Here is a 23,577-nt window from a genome sequence, read left to right on the forward strand (position 1 = left end):
GGCGTTCTTATCTCGCTGGTGACTTTGACCGGTTGGTATCTCTGTGAGATGGTTATCTCGGCACAGTTGCTCCACAATCGGCCCATTATTGTAATGGACCAACTGCGGACTTCTGTTAAAAATGGTTCTTTCTGAACAGGCTGACCTTCAAGTCAGCTCCAGGCAGCCGGGGCGGACTTAGGGAATGTCCAGTGTTCAAAAGGAAAAAAATATATATAAATTACTCCAAATGCATAATATTTTACAATTGCCCTTCCTTCTGCTCTCTCTGTGCAATAAACCCACAGCGATCTTTGTCCTGAGCTGTACCTGGAGTTTATAACCCGGCAATAAACTGCTCCCAAGGCGAACAATAAATCAAAGGGACGACACCAACAGAACCGAACCAGGATACGGGTTGTGCTCCCTCCCTGGAGCAGATCAAATTTTCGAGAGAAAGGTAATTATTGCATCGGGCAGTGAAGTCGTACTTTTGGCTCGAACCACAGGTTAGAAACGTGTTTTTGCGTTTTTCACTACAAGCGTTGTGGAACAAGGTGCGGCGTTACATGCTGAATAGACTGAAGTTCTGGTTTATGAGCGTGTTATCAACTGAACATTGCTCAGGGTGTGTTCATTTACTGTTAGGGACATAAAATTCAGATGCTCGGATTCACTGAAACCAGACTCAGGAGTCCAGCACCAGGTAAGAACAGGGACTGTACTGGGCTGTGTTATGGTATTTCAATAAGCCCACTTGTCACGGCAGGCATTTCTCGGTTTTTCTACCGTATCAATAATATCAGTTGCTGTTCCAGGGGAAGCTGAAACAGGTGAAGATAGATGAGGTTATTTTTATGAGGTGGAACTGTTTTCAAAGGAAATGAGGACCGGGGTTTGGTTTTTTCAATGTTTTATATTCCGCAGGACACAGATTCTGGACAGGCAAGGGAGTGAAGTGTTGCAGACAGTCGCAGGGAGGAGTCACTGAGATTTCAGTCCAGCTGTGATCACAGAGAATGGCGGAACAGGACTGAGGGGGTGAATGTCCTGTTACTAATTCCACACTCTATGTGATGAAACTTGTGTGTGTTTGGAATTCTCTTCCTTAAAGGAAACGAGAAGCAGGGATTATTTTCAGTGAGTTTAATTCCGCAGCGGAGAGATTCTTGACAGGTAAGGGAGTGAAGCGTTACAGACTGTCGCAGGGATGTGTCACTGAGATCGCAGTCCCCAGTGATCACAGAGAATGATGGAACAGGACTGAGGGGGCGAATGCATTGCTACTAATTCAACATACCAGCAGCACACTCTGACAGAGAAGAAACGCAGTGAAATTAATGTTTTTACCCATCGTTGTCTGACGAGGAACGATACAAGTTCTTGTAAAATAAATACGATGCTGGTGGATGTATGTGTGAAGTAAACGGGTTACCAGGCAAATTCGCCAGCGGGATACGATCACTATTTTAATATGATTGTTACTCTGATGTGGTAACCTGTTTCCAGTCAGTGAGCAATAAACTGAAGGAGAAGGGCGTCCATATCTTGCTGTCGACTTTGACCGGTAGTTATCTCTGGGAGATGGTTATCTCGGGACAGCTGCTCTCCAGTCGGCCCATTACTGCAATGGTCCAACTGCGGACAACTGTTAAAGATGGCTCGTTATAAACGGGGTGACCTTGAAGTCTGCTCCAGGCAGAGGGGTCACAGTTAAATCTGGAGGAAAGGAATGCCTCCTGTTCAAAAGAGAACATTATTCCAAATACATAATATTCCATCAGAGTTGAGAGCGCCCTTCCTTCTGCTGTCTCTGTGCAATAAACCCACAGCGATCTTTGCCCTGAGCTGTCGCTGGAGTTTATAATCCGACAATAAACTGGCCCTAACTGGTACAATAAATTGAAGTGACGACGCCAACCCAACCGGACCAGGATGCGGGTTGTGATTCCTCTCCAGAGCAGATCAAGAATTCTGGAGAGAGAAAATTACTGCACCGCTTGCACTGTAGTATTAATTCTGGTTCAGATCGCTTTTAAGAGTGACTTGTTCATGCAAATTAAGCTTTTCTGTGGTTTAACACAAGCGTTCTTGAACAAGGTGTGGCGTTACATGCTGAATAGACTGAAGTTCAGGTTTATGAGCGTGTTATCAACTGAACATTGCTCAGGGTGTGTTCACTTTCTGTTAGGGCCATAAAATTCAGATGTTCTGATTCGCTGGAAATAGAATCAGGAGTCCAGCACCAGGTAAGGACAGGGTCATAGGGGAAATGCTATGGTGCTTTATTACGCCCACTGGTCGCCCTAGTAATGCTATTGTTTCTATCAGTTCAATATTGTCCTTAGGGTTGCGTGGATTAACGAATATGTGTGTTTTATTCTGTTTGTGTTTTTTTTTAACAAATACTTTATATATCCGGCAGTGATATTTAGGATAAAAATTCCTATAATAACTCTCACTGACAGTTGATAAAAGGATGGAAGTCTACATTCAGTGAGCGCGTTTTTATGTACCCCTGTACCTAATGATGTGACACTGAGTGAATGCTCGGGGTTTACTGCGGCTGCACCCCGTCCACATTCTATGTTAGGTGCTCAGTGACGCTCCCTTGCACTCCGCTGTTGGAGTGCGTGGTTATTTGAGTTCTTGCCGCTTTCCTGTCTGATTTAATCAGTCTGCCCAATCTCACTGAGTTCTCTCATTAATGGGGCCTTTAGAACCGTTGTTCACTGGATTTTCCTTTGGTTTGATTCCGGACCATTCTCAGTAAACCGAGAGATTTATACTTGAGAATCCAAGCTGCTGATCAGTTTCCGTAACACTCAGACCACCCGGTCTGGCACCAGCCATCACTCCACGGTCAACGTCACTTACATCACATTTATTTCCTCTTCAGATGTTTGGCCTGAATAACAACTGAACCTGTTGACCATACCTGCATGTGTTTGTGCTTTTAGTTGCAAGCAGACGATTAACAGATTCGTATTAATGAGCTGGTATAGAGTTGTACCTAACAAAGAGGCCATTTAGTGCATTTCCCATTTAGGCAAACCCTCACCCATCTCGAATACGAACACAGATGAGATCTGGGCCTGATGGTTGACGATTTGCATGTTTGTAACAACAGGCTGTCGCTGACAAGGCAGTGGACAAAACATTGTTATAAGGTGGGGATAATCTGGAGAGAGAGACCCGTCACTGTTCCCTCTAAACTGCGCGTCTGCGTAACCAAAATGCTCCCACGAACGGAGCCTTTGTTGCAGCGCAGATGGAATTAACCACTGCCAGAAAACCGTTTACGAAACCTGACAGTTTTTCTTTTTTGTACTGAATTTTAATCCGATCCTTTAATTAATAATTAAATCAAATTAATGTTTCTTTCTTGTCAATCTTCATTCTAAATATTCATAGTTGCATTTTACAAAAGAGGACACATCTACGATGTTGTGCTTTTCTCAGTCCGTGTGAAAATTTCCGGCTCAGAGCAATGGTTGATCCATGTAGCTGCAAAAATAGTAATTAGAGGGAACATTGGAGACCGAACCACGTTACATGCTGTGCATATTAATCACGATTGAATATGGTACATTATCGTGCTTCCTGTTATAGAGGAGAGGTTAAAAGTCAAGAGAGTGGACAGAACAGTTTCACCGGGAGCCTCTCTGGTATCAAGGAAATAGTAATGAATAACGCAAGAAAAATTTATAATAATTTCTCCTTGTCCGTGGGAGCGTACTGTGAGGCAAAGACGCTTAAGTGCTTAACAATATAGAACTAATATTGAGCAGCGAATAACTAGACGGTCCATTTACTGTATATTAAAGAGCTTTTCGTTTTCGTTTCTCGAAAGATCACTATTAATGCCCCGATAATCACTTTTACTACCTTTTCTGAACACTGGGTGTAGTATCTCCCCCATTATAGGTATGAGCAAGGTTGAGATCTGGGCCAAATTGTGCAATTAAGCGTTCAGCATATCACGCATCATCTTGGATAATCCCAGTTCTGATACTGGGTCTTCCACAGTGTCTTTTTCCACAGATGCAATCTGCTGTACCGAGTTTCCAGCACTTTATAAGAGGACGCAGGAAAATGGCATTGGGGCGGAAAAAAACATCAACCATGTTTGAATGATGGAGGAGACTCGATGGACTGAATCACTTCATTCTGCTCTGATATCTTATCATGACTGAATGATGAGTCCTTCATATCCCGTATCAGGATTTGTGACGTGTGAGGGACAATTACAGATTTGTTCCATTAGATTCTTTTATTTGTCTTCAGCGTTTAAATTTCAGTGAGATTCGCTTTTGAAAAAATTGAGCAGAAATATGTTTTTTCCTTTGTATTGTTAATGTGTTTCATTATCTCTCTGGTTAAAGTTAGACCTGCGGTGAGAGATTTATTGGAAGAAAAGCCCACAGCTGGAAAGAAGCCACGAATGAGAACGAGGGAACAGCGACAAGTGAACCAGCCCGAGGACTGAGAGTACCAACTGAAGAGAACCCTCTGACTCAGAGTTTTCATTGATTCAGTCAGGAGAAAGTTTGGTGAGTCTCACTCACTCGAACACTGGTCCTGTAAACATTACATATCTTTACAAAGGAAGGTACGAAATAGGTGTAATGCCTCGGTCAGACCCAGTTGCAATCACTCCAGATCTGGTAATGTGCTTTCAGAAGCCCAGCTCTTTACAGTCACTCACATTCTCTCAGTCTTTGCTCAATTGAAGGTCCTGCATCATCTGAAGAAGCTTTTGGTTAGTCCTGATGTTTCCTTGTTACCTTATAATCATCTTAAAATGCGTTGACAATTTCATCCCTTTATAAGAAGCCCCAAGTGTGTCGTGTTGTAGTGATTGTAGAAATGTGGAATTACCATGAACTGCAGCAACATGCCCTTGATCCCATTGGCTATTGCAATCTGCAGTGGTATACTTACCCTCGAATATATCGTCGCGTAGGCCTCTGCTGAGAACAGACCATTTATAAAGCAAAATATCCCAACACTGCTTTTTATTCAGTCCTCACTAGCACATGGCAACCCATAATTTACATTGACATACCTTGGCCTCATCAAGTACTTTTCTGCTAATTACATTGTCAGAACCTGTGAACGTGACATTAAGCAGAGGTGGGAATTCAAAGTTATGTTCCAATGGACGTTGTGCATGGGACTTCAGCAAAGCCTTTGACAAGGTGTCACGTGGCAGCTTGGTCTCGATGATCAGGTCCCATGCTGTCCGGAGAGAGCAAATTGGATGTATTCAAAATTAGCTTCAAGGTAGCAAGCAAAGAGTGGTGGTTGAAGATTTCTCCTCGCAATGGAGGCGAGTAGTTAGCGGTGTGTCGTGTGGCTACAAGTTGGGACCTTTGATATTCGTTATTTTATAGCAATGATTTGGATGCGGTTCCACAAGGATTACTTGACAGGTAAGTTCGCAGAATGCACAACATTAGTAGTTCTGTTCACAGAGAAGATTATCGTAGCTATAGGGGATCTAAATGGACAGGGGCTGGTAAAGAGATTGCAAACCAAATCTGATCAGCAGCGGATTCATGCAGATGTTGAGGATCATGTGGAGGAAACAGCCAGAGGAAGTGGATGAGGCAGGTGCAGTTCCATAATTCAAAAAGCAGTTGGGGTGTGTAGATGGAGTGATGAGGCCAGAAGGGAGATGGCCCCATCACAGGAAATTGTGACCATCTCAGTGGGCACTGTGGTTGGCATTGTCTCGTTGGGCTGAACGCTCTGAATTTGGATTTTATTGCTCTGTGACTCTGTCAGTAGATGCCCCAGGTATCAGTGGACAGATATGGTGTGGAAGTGGTTACTAACAGGGAATGTTTGGTCCCCATGCCAAATGCTACAGGGGATGGAAATACTGTCATATTTGCAAAGTAGTCGTACTCTCTGACTCACTGTCTGCTTGTTGTGAAATTTAGAGCCTCACCAGCAGGTGGAGCTGTCCTGCAGAGCGACCAAAGTGTAAACAAGACAACGACAATCAACAATCGCCAGTCAGAATCAGAATGGACAGAGGTATGATCACAGGGATCTTTGAATTAAACGTTTGTCGCGTTTGTACACAATAGTTCAGATGAAAAAAAAACTGACACAGGTGTTAACAGTGCATAGAAAAGTTTCATCAAGCAGTGTCATTTATCCCACTGGTAAAGCGACCTTGAGTAATTGATCAACCCAACAGTTCCAGCGCAGGGACCTGACACCAGTAATGGTCGAATCACTCCGCTCATCATACAAAGCTTCAGCTAAGTGAAAGGAGCAGGGGCTCCTGAATCAGGTGGTCGTGAGTGAAACACAGACAGGATTGTGACAGCGATCTTGTCGTTTATGTGAATGTTCAGGGTCAGGGACCATTTCACCTTCAGACAGGCCCTGATGTGTAAGACATCCTCAACTTTCATTTATAAAATTCAGAAGCAGATGATAGGAGCATTTCCGGGATTTCCGAGATTCTATGATAACACAGCATTTCAGGTTTTGGAAGGAAAGGTACCAACTCCCCCCTGGTTTTTCTTGCCTGCTACGCAAAGGAGGAGGGGTGTCACCGAAATCTGTTTTCTGTAGCGGAGCGGAGATCATTGCCGGTGCTGGGAATGGCTGAGGATCAGGAGGCAACTCATTGTAGATACATTTGTGATCTGCTTCGGAGTTTTAATACCCCGGTGAATGTCTGGGCTGTGGAGAAATGGTGACCCTGAGTTTCTAAATATTTCCCTCTTGATATGATCTTCTACCTGAATTTAAATTCCCAGCTTCTTGGCTGGGAAACCCGGCATAACCAATGACCAAATGTCTGTGTCACCTGTAGACATTGTGATTGTGCTCAAATCTGAGATTCCAGCTGGAATAAAAAAGATGTTACAGCCTGGAAACGGATCCTTTGGCCCATATAATTCATGCTGATCTAAATGTCCCATTTTCCTGCAGTTTTCCCAAAGTTCTCTAGTAAACTTCTTCTCCCCCTTTTCCTGCCCACATGTTCTCAATTCTGTAATTTTATTTGTGTTTGCGGCCTCCTCTGGATGCATGTAATTTATACCCATCAGCCACCACGTGAAAATGTGCGTTTGGTCCCTTTTAAATCTCTTCCCTCGAGTCTCAGACTCCCCTACCCGGGGAAAAAGACTGTGACCATCTACCCTATCTGCACCCCTGATTACTGTATGTGTGTGTGTAAGGTTTCCCTTCAAGCTCCTGAGCTCCAGGGCAAGCTGTCCCAGCCCAACCATATAACACAAAAAGCAACACCCTAGCCCAGTACCGTAGTGTTCATTCTTCACTTCACACTTTCCAGCTTCATCACCTCCATCCTATAGATTAGCAACTGCAACTACACACAAAGCTCTATAACCAAGACTTTGCCAATGACATGCATAGTTGTTACATGATTATCAGCAGGTGGGGGATAAGATGGGAACCAGGGGAGAGGTCAGCATAGATCTCAAGGGAATGGTCAGCCTTCGACCCAGGGGACTGGACAATGTGCGTCTCAAGGGAATGGTCAGTCTGTGACCAAGGGGACAGGAGAAAGCAACTCCAGTCCCCTTGTCCAGTCTCGAGCCCCTCGTGTGACAAAGCAACTGGAGAATGTGTGATCCAGCAGACTGGACCATGTGTAATCCCGTTGCTGGTCTTTGTGTGACACAGACTACTGGACAGTTAGTGACCGAGGGAGATTTTAGCTTGTGGAAGATAATCACAGTGATATTTCCCGGTATCACCGGACACCGGTGCATTATGATCCCGTGGTCATCCGTGCGTTCAACTGCTGTGATTGGTATTACCGTGCTCATCGTGCTATTTTACTGGGAGTAAATGTGTCCGGTCACCGGCTTATCGGGATCGTCACCTGATAGGGTGTACGGGTCACATTAACCAGCACAGTTTCACTCCAAATCTGGTCAGCCAGAGTCTCGGCTCCATTGCAGTCTGAATCAGTTTTTTTCAGATCTAAATCATACTTGTATAACCTGCAATTCATTATTTATTTCATGTGGAAAATGAAACTAGTATGGAACGTACTGAAGAGGATTTTTCCAGGCGGATCATCGAGCGAAGATGATCGGGACACGGGAAGCAAGGTACCAACGCAGGGTCAGATTGAGAGCGATGTCCCAATGGAATGCGGTCCGGCCGCAGAGAAGGAGGAGAAAATTCAGCCCAGAGACAGTGACGTCAGAGACACTGATCCGGACCCTGGAACCGGCACAAGTGAGGCGACTGCCTGTCGGCTCGGAAGCTCATTGAACACAGAACTGTCAAGTCCCCAAGAAGGAGCGGGTGAGTGAAATATGAGGGTGATGCGCTCACAGAATGCGGCAGGGTGGAGGGTAAAGGTGAGGCCTTGTTGGAGGGTTGGTCAGAGGAGAGGGAAAATGTGTGGGTGTGGTACATGTGGTGCACTGGGCAGCCGTTACCCCACTACAGGAAATGTACTACCTGCTCTGAGGATTTCCAGGATGTGAATTGGAGGAAATGCAGCTGTCCAGATGAGGAGAGTGTGTCCGGGATGTGTATCAGGGGAACTGTATTCGCCAGGATGGAAAGAGTGTCTCTGGGAAGCGAATATTACCAACAGTCCCAACATTTATTGCCCATCCAAATTTAAATAGGTGAATAGGTCGGATGGGGGATGGACTGGTTTATATTAATGTGGTCCTTCTATTACGTAATGCCTAGAACATTATTGGGTAGGCTTTAAGGCAAGTGTTACATTCAAGTCAAGTCAAGTCACTTTTTTATTGCCATTTCGACCATAACTGCTGACACAGTACACAGTAAAAACGAGTCTCTTTTCAGGACCATGGTGTTACATGACACATTACAAAATCTAGACTGAACTGCTTAAAAAAAAACAGAGGAAAAGAAAAAAAAGCACACAACAACTACACTAAACTACACACCTATCTAGGACTGCATAAAGTGCACAAAACAGTGTAGACATTACAATAAATAATATACGTGACAATAGGGCAGTAAGGTGTCAGGCCAGGCGCTGGGTATTGAGGATTCTGATAGCTTGGGGTAAGAAACTGTTACATAGTCTGGTCGTGAGATCCCGAATGCTTCGGTGCATTTTACCAGATGGCAGGAGGGAGAAGAGATTGATTGAGGGGTGCATGGATCCTTTATAATGCTGCTGGCTTTACGGATGCAGCGTGTGGTGTAAATGTCCGTAATGGCGGGAAGAGAGACCCCGATGGTCTTCTCAGCTGACCTCACTATCCGCTGCAGGGTCTTGCGATCCGAGACGGTGCAATTCCCGAACCAGGCAGTGATGCAGCTGCTCAGGATGCTCTCGATACAACCCCTGTAGAATGTGATGAGGATGGGGGGGTGGAAGATGGACTTTCCTCAGCCCTCGCAGAACGTAGAGACGCTGCTGGGCTTTCTTTGCTATGGAGCTGGTGTTGAGGGACCAGGTGAGATTCTCCGCTAGATGAACACCAAGAAATTTGGTGCTCTGAACGATCTCTACCGAGGAGCCGTCGATGTTCAGCGGGGATTGGTCACTCCGTGCCCTCCTGAAGTCAACAACCATCGCTTTTGTTTTGTTCACATTCAGAGACAGGTTGTTGGCTCTGCACCAGTCCATTAGCCGCTGCACCTCCTCTCTGTAAGCTGACTCGTCGTTCTTGCTGTGTGTTGCAGCACAGTCGTGGGTCAGCAGAGTGAACAGCAGTGGTCTGTGCACACAGCCGTAGAGGGACTCCGTGCTCAGTGTGATGGTGTTGGAGATGGAGAATTAATCCAATTTTGTATCTGTAGGCAGGTTCAAGACACGGTTTTTTGTTGAGTTGGGTGAGAGCGGTGGAGACGAGGGATATCTGAGTTCAAGCCAACATTTTCCTTTTTATATTCACAGAGCCAGAGTTTACAATCTCCGACCTCCTGGCACAGGGGAAGGATTATCGACTTCACCAACTGACAAAGTTCTACAGAGACAGACTCAAACAAGCAATTGAAGAAAAGGTTGAGAGACTGGGTTTGATGTTGACAGAGGAGGGACATTTCAGTAGAGAAGAAAATGAGGTGAGTGCAGTTCGTGTATTGTCACTGATCTGCTGGTATCAGAGGGAATAGTGATGAACATTAATCTCCTGCACATTTTAGGAGATCGACTTGGGAATGGAGACTTTGATCTCTGACTCGTCTCTCGCAGATCTGGTTTCAGTTTTTAAGGTGGGGGGCACTGGGAACTGCAGGTTTAGCATCACCTTTTCTTGTATCACCTGCTGTATTTATCAGTGTGAAGTAAGAGCAGTGGCTGCATATCTGGACTTCCAAAAGGCATTCGGTCTGAAACTAATTTCAAATCTTGGCTGAACCGTCGGGTAGCTTCACCTCATCTCATTAATCCAGGATGAGTATTAAACTGTCAATTGGGCCAACCGGCTTCACTGCGGTACCTGAGGGAGGGAAACCAGCTAACCACAGCTTGTCTTGGTTCCGTGAGTTCCCAAACAATGTGTGGCTGACTTGTCATAGTCACAGCAAAGTACAGTGCAGAAACAGGCCTTTTGGCCCATCTATTCCATGCCAGACTACAGAATCTACTTATTCTCATTGACCTGCACCGGGCCATGGCGCTCTATACGCTCATTACGCATGCATCTATTCAGAATTCTCTTAAACACTTGCACTACTTGCCCTGCTAGCTAGTTTCACACTCTCACCACCCTCTGAGTAAACAGGTTTCACTTTTGTACCCTTTGAACTTTTCACTTTCAGCCTTTAGTGATAATCTCTTGTTGTAGTACCTCTTTACCTCAGTACAAAATGCCTGCTTGCATTTATCCTATCTGTATCCCAATGTAATTGTCTACACTTCTATCAAATCTCCGCTCAGTCTTTCATGTTCCAATGAATAAAGTCCTAATCAGTTCACTCTTTTCTTATAACTTAGGTCTTCCAGTCCAGGTAACATCCTTGTAATGTTTTTTTCTGTACTGTTTCAAACTTATTTCCATCTGTCTCTCCATAGGCCTCTCCAACGTCTTATACAACAGCACATCGTACATGATATTTTCATTTACCAAGGTTAATGCGCTAAGAAACTTTCTTTCAGAGCCTATCAACATTTGATGCCACTTTCAATGGCTTATGTACCTGTATTCCCAGATCACTTTGTTCTACCGGTCGCTGTGTAAGATCTACCCTGATTTGTCCATCCGAAGTGGTGCATCTTGCACCTGTCTGCATCAAATTGCATCGGCCCCTTTTAAGCCCATTCTCCAGTTGGTCCAGACCTCACTGCAAGCTCTTGTAATCTTCCTCTTTGTCCACTGCTCCTTCCCAATGTTGGAGTCATCAGCAAATTTGCTGATGCTCTTAACAGTAATTTCATCCAGATCATTGATATAGATGACAAACAACAACAGGCACAGCACCGATCCCCGTGACACTGCACGAGATACAGGCGCCAAACAGAAATGCAACAGTCTATAGTGACACTCCGGATTCTTTCCAAAAAGTTAGTGTCTAATCCAGTTTACTACTTTATCTTGAATGCTAAGCAACTGAATCTTCTAGACCGACCTCCTATACGGGACCTTGTCAAATACCGTGCTGAAGTCCATGTAGACAATATCCACAACCTGAAAGGTTGTCCTGAAAGGGAAGAAGACCAATAGGATTTCCTGAAAGGGAAGGGGCAAACAAAAAAAATCTGCTAATTTGCTGAATATCTGACTAATGAGAGACAGGGACATGCCATTTCAGGTCACTCTCCTTGGAGCTCACAAACAGTGATTGTCATGTCCTAGATCTGACCTAGTGGTATTAGAAAATCAAGTGTGTTACACCCGTCAGTGACTCTGTTCTCGTTGGGATTCATTGGCGCTGTCTGTAATGAATCTCACAGGCATTATCCAAAGGCAAGAGGTAATCTGTAAATATGTTGCTCATCTATAAATTCATCATCTGGAGACGTCTGCTTTGCTGGTAAACCTTTAAATCTCCTTCACAACTGTATCTCCTCAGACCTGGTAGCAGTGAAACTGAGGGATTATTTTACAGTGCAGTGGGCCATCAGGGGATGATGTTGATTTATTCCATAATTGTTGTCCATTATTCGTGTTATGGAAAAGCTTTCCAATTCCCTTCTGATAACTGTTCTCGGAGATCAATCATTCAGATCCAGGACATAGAACATAGAATAATACAGCACAGTACAGGCCCTTCAGCCCACAATGTTGTGCCGACCTTTAAACGCTGCCTGACCCTTAAACGCTGCCTCTCTTATTTCTCAGAGCAATGTCCTAAGCCCGTCCATATTCAGTTACCTTAATTCCATCATAGGTGTATGTTGCTTGAAGACTATTCAATGTTTAATTCATAATTCCTCAGTTAATCAGGAAGCCCATGCCTGCATTCAGGAAGTCATTACCATTTTACGGTATGAGTTTCAGGCAGTAACCATCTCCATTATAAGACAGCCGCACTGACATTTCTTAATCTTCTTTTGTCTTTACACATCATGAGACCATACGGCATCAGAGCACAATTGGCCATTAGGCCCATTGATTCTGCTCCGCCATTACATCATGGGTGATTTACTATCCCTCTCAACCCCATTCTCCTGCCTTCGCCCAATGCACTTTGCTGACCAGACTAGTCAAGAAGATACCAACCTCTGTTTTAAATATACTCAATGACCTGGTCTCCGCAGCTGTCAGTTCCAATGGATTCTGCAGTTTCACTACTCCTCGGCTAAATAATATCCTCATTTCTGTTCCAAATGGACGTCCCTCTAATCTGAGGCTGTTCCGTCTGGTTCTAGACTCCCCCACTGAGAAACAACATCTCCACGTCCTCTCAATGACTTTCGATATTCCACAGGTTACAATTAGATTCCCCCTCAACCTCCCACACTCCAGCTATTACAGGTGCATCCAGGATCCATTCCCATCAAAATCTGGTTTAATATCACTGGTTCTGTTCGTTTAGATTCCTCTCTGGATTTTTCACAATGCCATCACATATTTTCTCTGATGAGAGGATCAAAATATGCAAGTGCGGTCTGGCCAGTGCTTCCGAACACCGACTCAAACTGCACGGAATCCTGCACCAGGTCTCCAGTGACTCTTTACTACTCCGATTTCTGAATTTTCTCCCAGATTCAAAAAAAGTCTACGTCTTCATTATTTCTGCTAAAGTATATGGCCACGTACCTCACTATACTACATTCCAATTGCCACTGATGTGTCCATTTTTACATCGGTCCATGTGGGACACCCGGTCAAAGGTCCTCGGGAAGTCCAAGTAAACAACTTGCACTGACTCTCCGTTGCCGACCCAGCATGCTGTTCTCTCAAACAATTCCAACAGTTCTGTCAGGCAAGATTCCCTTCCATGGATGTTGGCCTTTTTCTTATCATGTGCGTCCAAATACCCCGAAACCTTATCCTCAATTATCGACTGCTGACATCTTCCCAAACGCTGATCAGACTAACTGGCCTATAGTTTAAAATGATCAGTCCTCCGGAACCATTCCAAAATCTAGTGATTCTTCAGCGATCATTACTAATGTCTCCACAATCTCTTCAGCCTCCTCTTTCATAAGCAATCGGGTGAGTTGATCTGGACTCATCTATCTTCAGAACTTTCAGCTTACCAAGCGCCTTCTCCGCAATAATTGCAAATACACTCACTTCTGCCACCGGACATTCCCAAATATCTGGCACGTTCTAGTGTTTTTACAGTGAGGACTGACGCAAAATGCCGACCAATATCTTCCGGCATTTCCTTGTCCCCTGACAGTACCGCTCCACTGTCATTTTCCGGTGGTCCAATATCCACTCTCCTCTCTTTCAATCTTCATATATCAGACGGACGTTTTGGTAAGCTATTTTACATCATTCTCTAGCCTGCCTTCATATTTCATATTTTCTCTATTTACGGTTTTTGAATTGTCTTCTGTTGATTTGTAAAAACATCCCAGTCCTCCAGCTTTCTACTATATTTTATAATATTCTGTGCCCTCTCCTTTGCTTTTGTGCTGCTTTGACTACTTCGTCAGCCACAGTTGATCATCCTCCCTTTAGAATAATTCTTCATCTTTGTGATTGTTTGTCCTCCGAGAAACTTCAGCCATTCCTGCTCTGCCATTGTCCCTGTTAGTGTCATTTTCGAATTTATTATTGCCCAGCTCCTCTCTCATGCCGAGGTAATTCCTTTATTCTACTGTAGCACTGATACCTCTAACTTTACTTTCTCCCTTTCAACCTGCTGGCTGAGTTCTGCTATTTTATGATCACTGCCTCTTAAGGGTTTATTTAGCTGAAGCTCCCTAATCAAATCTGGTGCAATACACAACACAGAATCCAGATCCGCCTTTTCTATAGTGGGCTCAACCATAGGCTTCTCTCAAAAACCATCTCATAGGCATTCTATAAATTCCCTCACTTGCGATTCAGCACCGACCTGATTTTCCAAAGCTCCCTGGATATTGAAACTCCCCGTGACAATTTTAGCATTGACCTTTTTCCATGCCTCTCCTCTCCCCCGTTGTAATTTGTAGCCCACATCCTGGCTACTGTTAACATGCCTGTATATAATTTCCATCAGGGTCATTATACCACATCGTCTAATCCGACATCACCTCTTTCTCAGGACTTTTCATTTTTAATGACAGCAGTTTCGACCCAACACTTTCACCTACCTGCGTATCCTTTCGATTCAATATTTATCCTTGGATTTAAGCACCCAACTATAAACTTTTGTCAGCCACGATTCAGTGATGCCCGCCATCCATTTGTTTTTGCTCTCTCTCTCCCCTCTCTTCCGTTCTTGTTGTCACATCTTGTTGATGTAATGCTGCACATTGACAGATCGAGGAAACTAATCATATTGCATCTACTGCAGGGTGTCAGTAAATCCTTATTCTTACACACTATTGATTTAGAATTTCCTTCAGTTATTGTTTCTCTGTTAATGACTGAACCCAGAGAGGATGAGGCAGCAGCCCAGTGACTGCATCTGTTCTGAAGCTACTGGGGCCATGAACAGATACTTTCCTGCACATTCTCCATGTCTGTCTGTCTGCTCCACAGTAAATTCATTGCTTTCCTGTTATAGAAAGTCACTGAACTGGCAGAGATGGGAAACCGGACAGAGAGCTCCAGACTCTTCCTCAGTTTGGTGATGAGCAAAGGCTCCCAGGCCCGGAGGGCGATGTGGGAATCCTATCTGATGCGGAGGACTGAGTTACCGAAGCTGGACAGAATACTGAGGGAAATACAGGAACACGGTATGTTAAAACCACGCACTGAACACAAAGGCACATTGAGATAAACATTTTTGTTAGTTTAATTATTTTAGCTCTGTTTCAATGGAATTTAAAAAATATATTTAAACAGGTCCTGATCCACAGGAATACATGAACATCGGCCAAGGTTTATCTGAATTACCCACTCAGCTGATAGGTGAGTGATCAAATGCACAGTTCAAACCACATCTCAAGTGTTAGTCTGTGACTTGGCAAAGCCTGGGAATCAAAATTCGCCATTAATCATTCGCTGATCTCTGGATTCAAGTAACAATTCAACGAATCTCTCTTTGCAGCCTGAATATTCTGCAATATATTTTTCTACTAATCCAGCTGTTGGTTCTGCTGAAGGCTTCACTCCAGGTCCTAACGCTCTGGGAATCCCCGCACACCCTAGGCAGGCTCCTGATACACTGTATGACCCAGTCCAGGTGACTTTTCTATCTTCAGACCTTTCATCTTCCAAGCCCCTTTTCCTTTGTAATAGCACTACACGCAATTCTTTTTGCTGATGTTCTTTACCTTTTGGAATTCTGCCAGTGACTTGCACAGAGTTTGTCTGGCATTTCCTTTCCACCCGTTACTGCAACTACAACAGCAGTTTCTAGTGGTCCGATATCGACCCTCTCCCTTTTTTCACTCTTTATATATCTGGGGAAAAAAAATACTTTGGTATCCTTTCTTATATTATTTACCATTTCCTTGCATTTCCTGCACATTCATGTATAACTAGGAGCATCTATAACATAGTTGCCTCCGACATGACCCTAGTCACTAGACTCTAGACACTAGAATACTACAGCACAGTACAGGCTCTTCCGCCCTGGATGTTGTGCCGACCCATGTATTCCTTTAAAAAGAGTACCAACCCCACACTACCCCGTGACCCTCTATTTTTATTTCATCTATGTGCCTGTCCAAGAGGTTCTTAAATACCCTTAATGTTTTAGCCTCCACCACCATCCCTGGCAAGTTGTTCCAGGCACCCACAACGCTCTGTAAAAAACGTACCCGTGATGACTCTCCTAAACTTCCCTCCCTTAACTTTGTACATATGCCCTCTATTGTTTGCTGTTGGTGCCCTGGGAAACAGGTAGTAGCAATCAACCCTATCTCTGCCTCTCATAATTTTTTAGACCTCTATCAAGTGTCCTCTCATCCTTCTACGCTCCAAAGAGAAAAGTCTGCTAACCTTGCTTCACATGACTTGTTCTCCAAACCAGGCAACATCCTGGTAAATCTCCTCTGCACCCTCTCCATAGCTTCCACATCCTTCCTATAATGAGGTGACCGGAACTGAACACAATACTCCAAGTGCGGTCTCACCAGAGATTTGTAGATTTGCAACTTGGCCTCTCTACTCTTGAACTCAATCCCCCTATTAATGAAGCCTAGCATCCCATAGGAGTTCTTAACTATCCTATCAACCCGTGCAGCGACCTTAAGGGATGTATGGATTTGAACCCAAAGGTCCCTCTGTTCATTCACACTCTAAAATAACCAACGATTAAACTTGTACTCAACATTCTGGTTTGCCCTTCCAAAATGCATCACCTCACACTTATCCGGATTGAACCCCATCTGCCACTTTTCTGCCCAAATCTGCACCCTGTCTATATCCTCTTGTAACCTTCGACAACCTACACTTCTGTCAGATCTCCATTCTAAATCCAGAATAAACAAACCAAGTTTATCAAACCTCTACTTGTAGCACATGTCAGCGAACCCAGGCAACATCCTGATGAACCTGTTCTGCACCCTCTCCAATCCTTCCAAGAGCTGGACAATCAGAAGTGAACACAATACTCCAGATGCTCCCTAAAACCATAAGACCTAGTAGCAGAATTAAGCCATTCGGCTCAGTGAATTTGCTCTTCAATTCCTCTCTACCCCATTATCCCAGTAAACGTTGACACTCTTCCTAATCAGGAACATATCGACCTGCATTTTAAATATATCCAATGAAGTGTCTTCCTCAGCCGTCTATGACAATAATTTCACAGATTCACCACCCGCCAGCCAAGAAATTTCTCCCAGTTTGTGTCCCCGGCAGCCAGGACAATTCCCCACAGTTCTCAAGCTTGTTAATATTCTGTATGAGCCTCCGATGTGGGACCTTGTCAAACACTCTACCAATATACAAGTAGACAATATCCATGTGTAACTTCATCCATCACCTTTGTCACCTCCTGGAGGAACTCAATCAAGCTGGCAAGACACAAACCCGACCCAAAGCCTTGCTACTGAACCCCAAACCACCTCATACATCCTCTCTGTCATACTCCCATGGGGCAGAACATATATAAGGCTGAGAACAGTATGAGGATGATGAATAACAGATCTAAAAAAAATGAGACAACAGCCAGATAAAAATTTTTGGGATCAGGGTTAATATCATGGACACACGTTGTGAAAATTGTTTTTCTGCGCCAGCAGCACGATTACAGTAAAGTGTGTGCAGTGAGTCTGTATTTATGTATACAATTGTGGAAATAGAATTGTATCAGCATGAATTAATCAGTCTGATGGCCTGGTGGAAGAAGCTGTCACGGAGCCTGTTGGTCCTGGCTTTTACGCTGCGGTACCATTTCCCGGATGGTAGCAGCTGGAACAGTTTGTGCTTGGTGACACTTGGGTCCAGAATGATCCTTCGGGCACTTTTTACCCCCTGTCTCTGAAATGACCTGAGTAGTAGGAAGTTCACATCTACAGATCCACTGGGCTGTCCGCACCATCTCAACCATCTGTTTTTCTGTTTTTCTTTTTTTTTGTTCAGACTAGAGAGTATGCCAGGTAGGATGTTGGAATGCTCCTCTTGCAGGATGTGGGAAGTCAGGGAGACATCCAGTGTCCCTGACAACGATACCTGCAAGAAGTGCATCCAGCTGCAGCTCCTAACAGACCGCGTTAGGGAACTGGAGCAGGAGCTGAATGACCTCCGGATCATTCGGGAGACTGAGCAGTTTATAGATAGTAGCTTCCGGGAGGTAGTTACACCTAAGAAACAGGGCACAGGTAATGGGGTTACCGTCAGGCGAGGGAAGGGGAAAGGGCAGTTAATGCAGGGTTCCTCTGTGGCCATTCCCCTCCAAAATAGGTATACCAATTTGGATACTGTTGGGGGGAGGGGGGAGGATGGCTTACCTGGGACAAGCTGCGGCAGCCGGATCTCTGGCACTGAGTCTGGTTCTGCAGTGCAGAACGGAGGGAGGAGGAAGAGGAGAGCGGTAGTGATAGGGGACTCCATAGTCAGGGGTACAGACAGGAGATACTGTGGTTGTGACAGAGACTCCCGGATGGTTTGTTGCCTCCCGGGTGCCATGGTCAGGGATGTCTCTGATCGCCTGCACAGCATTCTGAGGTGGGAGGGTGATCAGCCAGATGTTGTGGTACACATCGGTACCAATGACAGGAAAGAGTCAGGATGTCCTGAAGAGTGAGTACAGAGAGCTTGAAAAACAGGACATAGAGGGTAGTAATCTCCGGATTGCTGCCTGTGCCACGTGCCAGTGAGGGTAAGAGTGCGATGCTCTGGCAGATGAACACGTGGCTGAGAAACTGGTGTAGGGGGCAGGGTTTCAGATTTCTAGATCATCGGGACCTCTTCAGGGGCAGGTGGGACCTGTACAAGAGAGACGGGTTACACCTGAACTACAAGGGGACCAATATACTTGCAGGGAGGTTTGCTAGTTTTATTGGGGAGGGTTTAAACTAGATGGGAACCAGAGTGCCAGAGCAGATAGTGGAACGGGGGTAAAAATAAATGATGTTGGTAGTTCATGCAAAGTCACAAATAGCAAGGTTGTGTGTGGTTGTAATAATCTTCTGAGATGTGTATATTTCAAAGCGTGGAGTATTGTGGGAAAGGCAGACGAGCTGAGGGCCTGGATTGACAGATGGAATTATGACATCATAGCCATTACTGAAACTTGGCTACAGGAGGGGCAGGACTGGCAGCTCAGTGTTCCAGGGTTCCAATGTTTCAGACTTGATAGAGACAGAGGGATGAAGGGTGGGTGGTGGCTTTGCTAGTCAGGGAAAATATCACAGCAGTGCTTCGGCAGGACAGATTAGATGGCTTGTCTACGGAGGCCATATGGGTGGAGCTGAGAAACAGGAAGGTATGACCACATTAATAGGGTTGTATTATGGACTACCCAATAGTCAGCGAGAATTGGAGGAGCAAATCTGCAAAGAGATAACAGACAACTGCAGGAGACAGAAATTTGTGATTGTAGAGGATTTTAATTTTCCACACATTGATTGGGACTCCCATACTGTTAAACGTCTAGATGGGTTAGAGTTTGTGAAATGTGTTCAGGAAAGTTTTCTAAATCAATATATAGATGTACCAACTAGGGAGGATGCAATATTAGATCTCCTATTAGGAAATGAGTTGGGGCAGGTGACGGAAGTCTGTGTAGGGGAACACTTTCGTTCCAGTGATCATAACGTCATTAGTTTCAACTTGATCATGGATAAAGATAGATCTGGTCCTCGGGTTGACGTTCTAAACCCTGAAAAAGGCCAAATTTGAAGAAATGAGAAGGGATCTAAAAATCGTAGATTGGGACAGGTTGTTCTCTGGCAAGGATATGATTGGTAAGTGGGAGACCTTCAAAGGAGAAATTTTGAGAGTGCAGAGTTCGCATGTTCCTTTCAGGGTTAAAGGCAAAATGAATAAGAATAAGGAGCCTTGGCTATCGAGGGATATTGGAACTCTGATAAAGAAGAAGAGAGAGATGTATAACATGTATAGGCAACAGGGAGGAAATAAGATGATTGAGAAGTATAAAAAGAGCAAGAACATACTTAAGAAAGAAATCAGGAGGGTTAAAAGAGGACATGAGGTTGCTTTGGCAGTCAGGGTGAAGGATAATATTAAGAACTTCTACAGGTATGTTAAGAGCAAAAGGATAATAAGGGATAAAATTGATCCTCTTGAAGATCAGAGTGGTTGGCTATGTATGGAACCAAAAGAAATGGGAGAGATATTAAATGGGTATTTTGTATCTGTATTTACTAAGGAAACTAGAATGGAGTCTATGGAAACAAGGCAAACAAGTAGGGAGATCATGGAACTTATACAGATTAAAGAAGAGGAGGTGCTTGCTGTCTTGAGGCAAATCAGAGTAGATAAATCCCCGGGACCTGACAGGGTATTCCCTCGGACCTTGAAGGAGACCAGTGTTGAAATTGCAGTGGCCCTGGCATAAATATTATGTCGATACCCACCGATCGGGTGCCAGAGGATTGGAGGATAGCTCATGTAGTTCTGTTGTTTAAAAAAGGCTCAGAAAGTAAGTCGTGAAATTATAGGCCGGTAAGTTTGACATCGGTAGTAGGTAAATTATTGGAAGGAATACTAAGAGATAGGAGCTCCAGGTATTTGGATAGACAGGGACTGATTAGAAAATGGCAGCATGGCTTTGTGCGTGGTTGGGCATGTTTAACCAATCTATTAAAGTTTATCGAGGAAGATACCAGGAAAGTGGATGAAGGGAAGGCAGTGGATGTTGTATACATGGACTTCAGTAAGGCCTTTGGCAAGGTCCCGCATGGGAGGTTAGTTAGGAAGATTCAGTCGCTAGGTATGCATGGAGAGGTAGTAAATTGAATTAGACATTGGCTCAATGGAAGAAGCCAGAGAGTGGTAGTGGAGGATTGCTACTCTGAGTGGAGGCCTGTGACTAGTGATGTGCCACGGGGATCAGTGCTGGGTCCATTGTTATTTGTCATCTATATCAATGAACTGGATGAGAATGTGGTAAATTGGATCAGCAAATTTGCTGATGATACAAAGATAGGAAGTGTAGTGGATAGTGAGGAAGGTTTTCAAAGCTTGCAGAGGGATTTGGACCAGTTGGAGGAATGGGCTTAAAAATGGCAGATGGAGTTTAATGCGGACAAGTGTGAGGTATTGCACTTCGGAAGGTCAAACCAAGTTAGAACATACAAGGTAAATGGTAGGAGACTGAGGAGGGCTGTAGAACAGAGGGGTCTGGGAGTATAGATACATAATTCCCTAAAAGTGGCTTCACAAGTAGATAGGGTCGTAAAGAGAGCTTTTGGTACATTGGCCTTTATAAATCAAAGTACTGAGTATAAGAGTTGGAATGTAATGGTGAGGTTGTATAAGACATTGGTGAGACCGAATTTGGAGTATTGTATGCAGTTTTGGTCACCTAATTACAGGAAGGATATTAATAAGGTTGAAAGAGTGCAGAGAAGGTTTACAAAGATGTTGCCGGGACTTGAGAAATTAATTTGCAGGGAAAGTTTGAATAGGTTAGGACTTTATCCCCTTGCATATAGGAGAATGAGAGGTGATTTGATCGAGGTGTATAAAATTATGATGGGTATAGATAGAGGGAATACAAGCAGACTTTTTCCACTGAGGCTAGGGGAGAAAAGAAATCAGAGGTCATGGGTTAAGGGTGAAGGGGTAAAAGTTTAAAGGGAACATTGCGGGGGGGCTTCACACAGAGAGTGGTGGGAGTGTGGAATGAGCTGCCAGATGAAGTGGTGTATGCGGTCTCACTTTTGACATTTAAGAAAAACTTGGACAGGTATATGGATGAGAGGTGTATGGAGGGATATGGGCCAGGTGCAGGTCAGTGGGACTAGGCAGAAAAATGGTTCGGCAAAGCCAAGAATGGCCAAAAGGCCTGTTTCTGTGCTGTAATGTTCTATGGTTCTGTGGTTCTGTCTGAGGTGAAAGATGTGCTGTTGTGTCTTTTTTCACCACACAATTGACGTGTACAGACCACGTGAGGTCCTCAGTGATGTGAATGCCGAGGAACTTAAAGCTGTTCACTCTCTCAAACCCAGATCCATTGATGTCAATAGGGGTTAGCCCGTCTCCATTCCTCCTGTCTTTGCAACATTGCATCCAGCTCCTTTGTTTTTGCGACATTGAGGGAGAAGTTGTTTTCTTGTCAACACTGTGTCAGGGTGGTGACTTCTTCTGTGTAGGCTGCCTCGTTATTATTTGAGATTTGGCCAATAAATATAGTATCCTCAGCAAATTTAACTAGCAGATTGGAGCTGTGGGTAGCGACACTGTCATGCGCATACAGAGAGTAAAGGTGGGTGCTTAGGACACAGCCCTGAGGGGCTCCTGTGTTGAGGGTCAGAGGGGCAGAGGTGAGGGAGCCCACTCTTACCACTTGCTGGTGATCTGACAGGAAATCCAGGACCCAGCTGCACAAGGCAGGGTGAAGGCCGAGGTCTCTGAGCTTCTTGTCAAGCCTGGAGGGAATGATGGTATTGAATGCTGAACTGTAGTCTAATAACATCATTCTCACATAAGCATCCCTCTTCTCCAGATGTTTAAGGAGGTGTGCAGAGCAGTGGCTATTGTGTCATCTGTTGATGGGTTGTGTCGGTAGGTGAATTGTAGGGGGTCCAGTGTGGGTGGTAACAAGCTGCAGATGCAGTCCTTGACCAGTCTCTCAAAGCATTTGCTTATTACTGAGGTGAGTGCGACAGGACGCCAGACGTTCAGGCATGTTGCCTTAGTCGCTTTAGGTACAGGAACAATGGTGGATGATTTGAAGCAGAAGGGAACTCTACACTGGGAGAGGATGAGATTAAAAATATCCGTAGATACACCTGCCAGTTGTACCGCGCGCATCCTGAGTACCCGCCCTGGGACGCCGTCCGGTCCCGCAGGCTTGCGACTGTCCACTCGTTGGAAACACCTGCGAACCTCAGCCTCAGAGATGACCAATGTGCAGGTCGCTTTGTCGGCTCTCCTCGGGGTCTCAGTGTTGGCGATATCGAACCGAGCGTAAAGAGACTTAGATCCTTTGGGAGACAGGCATCGATGTTGGCAGCACCACTGCACTTAGCTCTGAAGTCTGCATTGGGGTGCAGAGCTTGCCATAAGCTGTGTGTGTTGTTGGTGGAGAGCTGTGCCTGAATACGATCTCTGTATTGTCGTTTCGCTGCCTGGATGACTTTGCACAGATCGGAGCTGAATTTCTTGAGCTCCTGCTGATCACCGGCAATGTAAGCAGTCGGTCACACGGCAAGTGCTGTTCACACGGAACTGTTGATACAAATTTTGTGGTTTGGGAAGTCCTGACCGATTTCTGAAGGAAATCATCTCCCCTCTGTGACAATAACACACAACTGGGGGATGTTGTTTTTCACAGCTGTGATAATAACAGCCGGGAACTCCCTTGGCAGCCGGAAAGGTTTACACAGCAGCACCAGGTACTCCAGATATGGGGAACAAAAGGATTTGAGGGCATGGACATTCCAGGGTACCACCAAGCATTAATGATCATGAAACA

At 44.8% G+C, this 23,577-nt stretch overlaps 1 protein-coding gene across 2 annotated transcripts in view; it reads left to right on the forward strand.

Moving 5' to 3' along the window:
- The first annotated feature begins 331 nt into the window (after window positions 1-331).
- Window positions 332-23,577, forward strand: part of LOC140722401 (NACHT, LRR and PYD domains-containing protein 3-like) — a 39,748-nt gene continuing 16,502 nt past the window's right edge. For both annotated transcript variants that reach the window (XM_073037154.1, XM_073037155.1), the window contains exons 1-7: window positions 332-439; window positions 4,365-4,532; window positions 5,928-6,024; window positions 8,020-8,289; window positions 9,875-10,041; window positions 15,088-15,259; window positions 15,369-15,434. In XM_073037154.1, the coding sequence (XP_072893255.1) occupies window positions 6,015-6,024; window positions 8,020-8,289; window positions 9,875-10,041; window positions 15,088-15,259; window positions 15,369-15,434 (685 nt within the window). In that variant the 5' untranslated portion in view covers window positions 332-439; window positions 4,365-4,532; window positions 5,928-6,014. The remainder of the gene's footprint in view (window positions 440-4,364; window positions 4,533-5,927; window positions 6,025-8,019; window positions 8,290-9,874; window positions 10,042-15,087; window positions 15,260-15,368; window positions 15,435-23,577) is intronic.

The sequence above is a fragment of the Hemitrygon akajei genome, unplaced genomic scaffold (genome assembly GCF_048418815.1).
Source record: "Hemitrygon akajei unplaced genomic scaffold, sHemAka1.3 Scf000076, whole genome shotgun sequence".
NCBI lineage: Eukaryota > Metazoa > Chordata > Chondrichthyes > Myliobatiformes > Dasyatidae > Hemitrygon > Hemitrygon akajei.